Source organism: Salvelinus namaycush, chromosome 30 (assembly GCF_016432855.1).
Source record: "Salvelinus namaycush isolate Seneca chromosome 30, SaNama_1.0, whole genome shotgun sequence".
NCBI lineage: Eukaryota > Metazoa > Chordata > Actinopteri > Salmoniformes > Salmonidae > Salvelinus > Salvelinus namaycush.
In genome coordinates, this window is record NC_052336.1 from 16,918,301 (window position 1) to 16,928,234 (window position 9,934).

Sequence of the window (9,934 nt, forward strand, 5' to 3'; positions counted from 1 at the left end):
GAGCGCATGTGCCAAAACCAGACTTGGCATATTTGTTATTTAACAGTTGTTGTGACAAAACTATCAGTAAATTTTAAAATTCGATGGAAACACATTGAACATTAGATTTTGCATGAAAACTTGAGCGAAAAATTACATTTTGTGTGCACTACGTCATCACGCACTGATTTTTATCTGCAACAAGTACGTTTGCTGGAAACACACCACTGGTGGGAAAATGCGCATATTTTCTTGATGCGGATTTTAAAATATTCGCATGAAAATCTGTCGCCAGTTGGATGGAAATCTAGCTAGTGCACAGCAAAATGAGGGATGCTTTCATGACATCACTGTAAAAAGATCTTGGTAGATGTGATAATGTCTGAAAAACAGGAAGAGAAATAACCTTTAATCCACATATTTGCCATTATTTTATTAATGGTCTTAAATTGTTCATTCAAGATAATTGGAGAGATATGGAAAGGTGACACAAAGAGTATGGCCTTTACAGCAGAGCACAACTACAGAAGTTCAACGTAAAAATTTCTGATTCCGTAATAATGCCAATAAATGAATACATCAGTGTGTAAGTGCACAGTTATTCTGACTCGGTCTAAAGTCCACCTTTATTATTGACAAGAAAAAGCTTGCGAGATTTTTGGTTCAAACAAACCGATCCTTCCCATTAAAAATCACTCCATAATACAGTCCTGAGAAATAGGCTACAACTTTGTTGTTCATGGAACGACACAGTTCTGTTTCTCTGAAAGGAAACAGATCTCCTGATTTCCAGGAAGCTATTGTTTCTTTAGCACTCTCTCTGTCAGTGAATTCAAATGTTTAATCATGTGCTGGCATGGTTATGTGTCTCATTTCAAGTAACTAGCTGCAGGCTTAAAGAAACATTAAATCATTTATTTTGCATATAAACCCAAATAAAAGCATTTTGGAAAATGCTCATCCAGAGGTGGCGCTCCTAGTAGCCAGGGACTTTAATGCAGGGAAACTTAAATCCGTTTTACCTCATTTCTATCAGCATGTTAAATGTGCAACCAGAGCGAAAAAAAACTTGAGACCACCTTTACTCCACACACAGAGGTGCGTACAAAGCTCTCCCTCGCCCTCCATTTGGCAAATCTGACAATAATTCTATCCTCCTGATTCCTGCTTACAAGCAAAAACTAAAGCAGGAAGCACCAGTGATTCGGTTAATAAGAAAGTGGTCAGATGAAGCAGATGCTAAACTACAGGACTGTTTTGCTAGCACAGACTGGAATATGTTACGGGATTCTTCCGATGGCATTGAGGAGTACACTACAACAGTCACTGACGTCATCCCCACAGTGACAGTAAGTACATACCCCAACCACAAACCATGGATTACAGGCAACATCTGCACTGAGCTAAAGGGTTAGAGCTGCCGCTTTCAAGGAGCGGGACTCTAACCCGGAAGCTTATAAGAAATCCCGCTACGCCCTCCGACGAACCATCAAACAGGCAAAGTGTTGCTTCGAGGCAAGTAACACTGAAACATGCATGAGAGCGCCAGCTGTTCCGGACGACTGTGTGATCACACTCTCCGTAGCCGATGTGAGTAAGACTTTTAAACAGGTCAACATTCACATGGCTGCAGGGCCAGACAGATTAACAGGACTTGTACTCCGAGCATGTGCTGACCAACTGTCAAGTGTCTTCACTGACATTTTCAACCTGTCCCTGACTGAGTCTGTAACACCAACATGTTTCAAGCAGACCACCACAGTCCCTGTGCCCAAGAACACTAATGTAACTTGCCTAAATAACTTCCGACCCGTAGCACTCACGTCTTATACCCATGAAGTGCTTTGAAAGGCTGGTCATGGCTCACATCAACACCATTATCCCAGAAACCCTAGACCCACTCAAAAATGCATACCACCCCAACAGATCCACAGATGATGCAATCTCTATTGCACTCAACACTGGCCTTTCCCACCTGGACAAAAGGAACACCTACGTGAGAATGCTATTCATTGACTACAGCTCAGTGTTCAACACCATAGTGCCCTCAAAGCTCATCACTAAGCTAAGTACCCTTGGACTAAACACCTCCCTCTGCAACTGGATCCTGGACTTCCTGATGGGCCAGGACAACAACCTCTCCCTCAGTGTGATCAAGACAAAGGAGATTATTGTGGACTGCAGGAAAAGGAGGACCGAGCACGCCCCCATTCTCATCGACAGGGCTGTAGTGGAACAGGTTGAGAGCTTCAAGTTCCTTGGTGTCCACATCACCAACTAACAATCATGGTCTAAACACACCAAGACAGTCGTGAAGAGGGCACGACAAAGCCTATTTCCCTCAGGGGACTGAAAAGATTTGGCATGGGTCCTCAGATCCTCAAAAGGTTCTACAGCTGCACCATCGAGAGCATCCTGACTGGTTGCATCAATGCCTGGTATGGCAACTGCTCGGCCTCCGACCGCAAGGCACTACAGAGGGTAGTGCGTACGGCCCAGTACATCACTGGGGCCAAGCTTCCTGCCATCCAGGACCTCTATATCAGGCGGTGTCAGAGGAAGGCTCTAAAAATTGTCAAAGACTCCAGCCACCCTAGTCATAGACTGTTCTCTCGGCTACCGCACGACAAGTGGTACCGGAGCGCCAAGTTGAGGTCCAAAAGGCTTCTTAACAGCTTCTACCCCCAAGCCATTAAGACTCCTGAACAGCTAATCAAAGGGCTACCCAGACCCCTCTTTTACGCTGCTGCTCCTCTCTGTTTATAATCTATGCATAGTCACTTTAACTCTACCTACATATACATATTACCTTAATTACCTCAACTAACCGGTGCCCCCGCACATTGACTCTGTATATAGCCTCGCTTGTTATTTTACTGCTGCTGTTTAATTATTTGTTACTTTTATTTTATTTCTTTTTTTACTTAACACTTTTTTTTTTTGTCTTGAAGCATTATTGGTTAAGGACTTGTAAGTAAGCATTTCACTGTAAGGTAGCGCATGTGACAAATACAGTGTGATTTGATGTTGATAGAAATATGTGAGTGTGTCATGTACAGTCCCTATAGAAAGTCTACACCCCCTTGAACTTTCTTCACATTTTGTTGCATTACAAAGTGGGATTGAAATAGATTTAATTGTATATTGTGTCATTTATCTACACAAAATATTCCATAATGTCAAAGTGAAAAAATGTTGTTTGTTTAATTTACAAATTAAACAAATTTATAATAACTATAATATAATTGTTGCATAGGTATTCACACTCTTTGTTTAGGCAAGCCTAAATTAGTTCAGAAGTAAAATTTGTGAAATAATATGGGTTGACATGCTTTTTTTAATGACTGCCCCTTCCTCTGTCTCTGTGATTGGTAGATGAGTAACAATAACAAATTACATTGAATATATCTTTAAGCATGGTCAAGTTAATAATTATGCTGTGGGTGATGTATTTAACCACCCAGACACATCAAAGACGCAGTCGTCATTCTGACCTGACGGCACGACAAGAAGAAAACTGCATATGTATGCAACAAGGCACTAAAGTAATACTGCAAAAAAACACAGCAAAGGAATAGACTTCTTAGCCTAAATGCAAATGTTTCGGGCAAATCCAGCACAACACATCACTGAGTAACTGCCTCCTTATTTTCAAGCATGGTGGTGGTATGGGTATGCTTGACATTGGCAAATACTGCAGAGTTTTTTTTATGATGAAAAGAAACAGAATGGAGCTAAGCAAAGGCAAAACCCTAGAGGAAAACCTGCTTCAGTCTGCTATACATGGACACTGGGAGAGGAATTCACCTTTCAGCGGGACAATAACCTACAACACAAAGCCAAATCTTCCTCCTGAATGGCACAGTTTTGACTTAAAATCTGCTTGAAAATCTTATGACGAGACTAGAAAATTGTCTTCCCATGATCCCCAACACCTTGACAGAGCTTAAAGAATTTCAAAAAATAATAATAGGCAAATATTGCACAATACAGGTATGTAAAGCTCTCATGAGACTTACCCAAGAAGACTCACAGCTGTAATCTCTGCCAAAGGAGTTTCTAACATGTATTGAATTTTTCCTCTTTGACAGAGTATTTTGTGTTGATAGTTGACCAAAAGACAAATCAATTTGAATCCTACTTTGTAAAACAATAATATTTGAAGAAATCCAAGGGGGATGTAGACTTTCTATAGGCATCGTATGCATAAATGGTGGTTTAAATAGTACAGCTGCATATTCATATTAGCCAACAATGATTAACCTAACTTTCCTACTAACCTTCTGAAAGTTGAGTGCCAAATTCTTGCCAATCCATTATTCTACTACTAACTGACTGAGACGTACATTTCACGCATATACATTCAAACAAAGAACATCACATTGTGTTTCACCATTTATTGAGTACAGAGACAAATAGCAAAGGTGTCTCAGGCAGTATTTGAAGTATCTAAATATAATGTAACCTTCCAATCAATATATATAGAAAGAGAAGTGTCAGGTGGGGGTACACTCTTACAATGTTGAAGTCCCGAAATGAGAGCTTTTACCATCTATGCCAAAAGCATGATCCTCTGATGGAGACAGTAGAACTCAACACATGCTTCAGTATTCCCCCTCTCTCTCTCTAGGAGCAATTGTGTGCCCAGGCCCCATAGGTGTATCGAAAGGATCACACCCTATTCACCACTGTAGAGAAGTGCTTTAAGCACAATGCAATCTTAAGATCGTGGGGTCCAGAGACGAGAACTCTACCATCTACGGCAAAAGCCTGGGCTCCTGACAGGGACAATAGAATACTCCCCACTGTGTGTTTCAAGAGTAAAATATGTATCGGTTATCACCTCAACAAAATTGATTTATTATTGAATTTAGTCTAACAAGCATGTGTATCTGTAGTTGGTGCATCTCAGCTCTAAAATACAAAGTCTAGTGTAAAACAAAATCCACAGACAAATGCATATGAGGCCTCCATTTTTAATAGTGATGGCAGGGATAGTTCAAACTGCAGTAGGATGGTTCTCCACACAGGTGAGTGAATCAATTGAGCAGCACTTAGTTGATCTCTGGGAGCAGGACACAGGAGAGAGCTGAATAGATTGTGGGAGACAAACGTGAGAGACAAGATTGAATCAAAGAAATCACAGCAGCAAAGGATTGTAGAAATGAACATCTTGACAAGTCTTAATTTACAACTAGGCTACAAGGATAAAGGCAGGGTACTCTGCATCCTACTCCAACTAGGTCTATTGACAGGGATAATGTGGCAGTTCTTATTCGTCAGCATTAATTAAATTAGTGAGTTCTGCCTTGATGACTGTATTAGCTTTACAATACTTGTCCTATATATTTTTGTAGTCTTAAATTGCTACTTGGAATAATAGCTAAAGCTCCCTGTTCCAGAATGACATGCTAGTGATTAAGTAATCTGCTCCTGCCAGCTTGCAAAAGGTCTACTTGTTGTAGTTAGCTACATTAAGGTTACGTTTTAAGTCAAGTTAGAGTTATTTTACAGCTTGCATTGATGGTATCACGTCTCTATAACTAAATAGATACCAAAAATAAATAACACTTTACCTGATAGCAGTTTGTCGGACTGAGATCTCTCTCGAGGTGTCACCAGCTGTGCTTATGTACAATAGGACATTGTTTGATGGCAGAAATGTGTGCAGAAAATATATATATATACACTATGTAAAAAACAGCTCCTCCCTCAGCAGAGACCAATCATCTCGAAAACTAAAGCGGATACAATGTGTCGGCCCACCACCTATGACTGGATCTCCTGAGCTAAGGCACAGAAACCTGTGTGAGTCTGACTTGACCTCAAATTGGAATAAATATGATGTGGGAAATAAGTGATATTCAGTGAAGCCTCTTGCAGAGCATAATTCCCATGTAGGCAGCCTCTCAAATCTGCCTCTCCTTTTCCATGCCACACTAAATGACTAATTAACACAATAAAGGCATTATGCTTTATTTCCCAATCACAAACATTTTGGGGGGTTTTCACTTATTTATAAACAATATAAAACTGTTATGTACACAGCCAAGTCACTCAACTACTCACAAAATACAATTTAAACATACATCATTCGTAAAAGTCCAAGTACTTATTTTTACATTTGAAAGCACCAATAGAGTTTGGCAAGTTTCATAATAAATATGGACTATATTTTCAGATTTCAGCCAAACACTATACATGCCAGGTCATGAATCTCAAAGAGATGGGTTCACAATCAACAGGTATCACTGTCAACATTTACCATAATAGCATGTCTAAAGGAAGTTGTAAATAGTACAAGAGAGCTGCCCAATATCATTCAATGTAGGGCGGACAGTAGCAGTGATGGTTATACATAAGTAGTCTTAACAGCTTTAAAAAAGGGACCACGAATTGGGAGGTGACCCTGGTGATATGAGAAGCTAAGTCAAAAGGAGGGAAATGGTAACGCCGACAGACACAAGTGTAGTGGTGACTTTTATACACTGGAGCCGTTTAATTACTTTTCTCGGGATGAAATTCTATGACTTAAAGGTTTACCTTGCAAGGCTGCTACGTATACGCCGGGCCTTTGAAATACAAGATATAGGTGTACAGAGTAGATGGCCTGAAGACCATCAAAGAGCTTGTAAACATTTCCTAATGAAGTTCAACAAATACATTTTATTGTTTGATGGCTAAATATTTCAATTAATTAAACATTATTGACATTTAAGTGCAACATATTGATGGGCTGTAGACAACCTGCAGATAAAATTGTAGCACCGCGTAAAATACTGATAATGCAAATACAAACAAGGTGGCGGGAGACATGGCTGGATGAGGGCTACATTCAGATGGATTTACAAACTAAAAAAAAATACTAAAAATGTGGTGTAAGAGGTCTTCACTGTTGGTGCATGAAATTCTGACAACACTTGGTGTGACAGTAAAATGTAAAACAAAACAAAAATCTATAAAAAAAAGAAACATTCCAGCATGGACCAAATACTGTCAATTGGGGATGAATAAAATTTCAAAGAATTATGTTTGGGTTCCAAAAAAATAATAATATTCAAGCTAACTCAAACTGCATAGTGATGGTGAGGAAGATAAATGCTTCAAAGCCCCTGTCAAACACCACACCATGGCCTGACAGCACTCCCATGTCTCCTTGCCACACTTTGTTTTTAAATATAACCTGATACCACCATCTCAATACAAGCAGCTCTCCTAAATGTCCTTCAGGTGTTTGGTGTTGAAACTTACCAGATGTATCATTGAATAATGTGAGTGAGTACCATGTCTATGAGAAGCCTAATCCCTCAGAAGGGGGTGTCACTGGCCAGGGTGATCAGGGTGCAGGTTGACGACACACTGGAGCAGCGCTCCTGGAGGGTGTTGTTATTGTCCCAAACTACAGTCTGTGAGCTGGCTGTGCAGCCCAGGGCCTTGGCCAAATCTGGGCACAATGTGAGACACAGCCGCTGGAAGAGCAGGCAGAACTTTCTACGGAAGCTGCGGTTGATCCAGAAGTAGAAGATGCAGTTGAGGAAACCGTTGGAGGTTGGCAGCCACACCACCCCAAACTCCATCCACTCTGGAACTCTGTTGCCCGAGATGGCTGGTGGAAAAGAAAACAGAGAGAGAAAAATACATAAGGACAGCATAGGCTATGAAATAAAACTGACTATAGTCAGTCAAAGAGTGATTGTCAACAGTACTACTTCTAGTAGGAGTGTGAACTATGGACAGGATTCTTCAATGAAGTGTTTGTTGTCATTCAAATGAGACAACTAGTTTTCATGCAATTCATTTCACTTGAGAAATACTGCACCAAACATAGTTATATGTAAAATTGCACGACTAAGAGCTTCTCTGCAAAACCCTCACCTAGCCGAGTTAGAGTAAGCAAACATAACCTAGTATGGCGCCTTGCAAACACATTTACAAATAACCAGTCTTCCCTTGTCTATCACGAACGTTGAATACAATTTTAACTTACTGCCGATTGTCCGTGGGATTGGTTCTTCAGTGGGTCAAAATTTGCGACAAAATATCCACAGAAAAGTATTATTACAGACTTCAAAATGTGGGAATGTGCGTTTGCTCCTGATCCAAGGCACGTGCACAAGAATGAAGGACTTGCACTTTGATGAATGCATACTGACCAAAGTTTTGCAGGTGTTTACATGTTTTTCCGCATGTGCCAGGTGATAGATATTTCAGCAGCAATACCAGCGCTCAAAAAGTTGGGTAAATAACACTTTCCTGGGGCTAATTTGATTAACCAACTATACTGACAACCGGTAGTGTAAAATGTAATTTTATTCAAGATTCTTGAATGTAAAGAAACGTTCCCTTTGAGACTGGTTAGTTTCAGGCCGTATACCAGAAGCTGCCCATATCAGTCTGATTCATCAGCCTACCTCGGGCATCTTACACCCAGCACATTGGCATTTCCACTTTACAGCCTTGTAGCCTACATTTGTTACGGCAATTTTCCTGAGATCATTTAGAAGGGTGGTGAGTGACTTTGGGAAAAACATGCACCTTGTCTGAATTTTAGATGTTAAATCTACAAAGTTAAAGTTCATTCATCCCCTAAATGTAAACCAACTGGTTCCTTCTATAGGCCTACTCACCATTATAGATAATTGCCGCCATGCACGGCGTCCAACATGTGTAGTACACGGTCATTACAGGGACAAGCACCCTGGAGGCTACGTCGGGTCTGTTGTGACGACCCAGGTGTTGTGCCCGCATCTTTACCCGCTGTCTCTTTGCAGCAAACCAAAGGCGCAGGTTTGCGCAAGTCATGATGATTGAACAAGGAAAGAAGATGAGGCACGTCAACGTTAGAGTGTACACAACGTTAGTAGAGTACGATGGATTGCAAACCAGTGACGCTGTAGAAAAGTGGACCTCAATTATCCCGTTAGGAAAAGATATGGGCACAAGTAAAAATGGAGGAAAACACCATGCAAACGCGATCAGAAGCAGCGTTCTTCTCCTTGTCATCACTGATGAGTACTTCAGTGGGTAAAACACTGCTATGTATCTTTCTAGACTTATTGTAGCCAGTGTGTACATGCAAGTCGAATAGATCGTCGCGTTGAAGAAAGCCACAATGTGACAGAGGATGTCTGGGCCTTCACTGTAGTCTTTCGCAAGACTGACGCACAGATTCAAGGGCGTGATGATCAGTCCAAACGCCGAATCAGCACCTGTGAGTGAGAGTAAAAAGTATCGAGAGTTCCTTGACCAGCCGGACACCGATGAAGAAATCACCATAATAACTGCAATATTCCCCAACGTGATCATCGCTCCTAAAACTGATATTATGCCAATTTTAATGGGCCTGTGCCGTTCTAGAAGCATTTGCGTATCTGTGCTGGTTAGATTGGTCTCCTCGGACTCAGACAAATTGAGTGTTGCAAACATTGTCGGTCATATTGTTTGTCACTTCCTCTGTGAAACCAAAAAAAAAAAAAAGAAAACACCCAAGGGCATGCTCTTCAAAATTCTTTCAGGTGAATTTACATGATAAAATCAACTTACCAAGCCGTGGTATGCGCAACAATAAATACCACTACCACACCTGTGGCACGTTAGGTGGTAGTCACGTGCCCCAATCAAATACGTGGATCTGATGCAAGTAAAAAGATCAACCAAGAGGCAAATAATTATTCCTTGGCCATTAGGATAATATACACATTCAATGGACTTTTCAACACATTTCAGAGTTGGTGTCCATGTATGTCATTGTTTTGTTGTGTAATGTAGTCGACATTGTATTGAAACACTCCAAGCCCTGCGCTGGACTCCGCACAGATGGATTCGTCATTAGGACAGTGACAAGCGCATATATCAAAGGCGTATTCCAGGCCGTCCTCCTTCCACAGAGGGATATGTCCATGGCTAGCTGACACTACTAGCCTACCTGCTGGGGAAGCAGCCCCTCTGATGGTCC

At 41.0% G+C, this 9,934-nt stretch overlaps 1 protein-coding gene across 1 annotated transcript; it reads right to left on the reverse strand.

Moving 5' to 3' along the window:
- Positions 1 to 7,286: 7,286 nt before the first annotated feature.
- On the reverse strand, positions 7,287 to 9,342 carry LOC120024828 (tachykinin-like peptides receptor 86C). Its single transcript, XM_038969152.1, has 2 exons — positions 8,607 to 9,342; positions 7,287 to 7,585 (listed from the first exon to the last, which is right to left on the reverse strand). The coding sequence occupies exons 1-2, from the start codon at positions 9,340 to 9,342 to the stop codon at positions 7,287 to 7,289; spliced, it is 1,035 nt and encodes a 344-aa protein (XP_038825080.1).
- Positions 9,343 to 9,934: the final 592 nt, after the last annotated feature.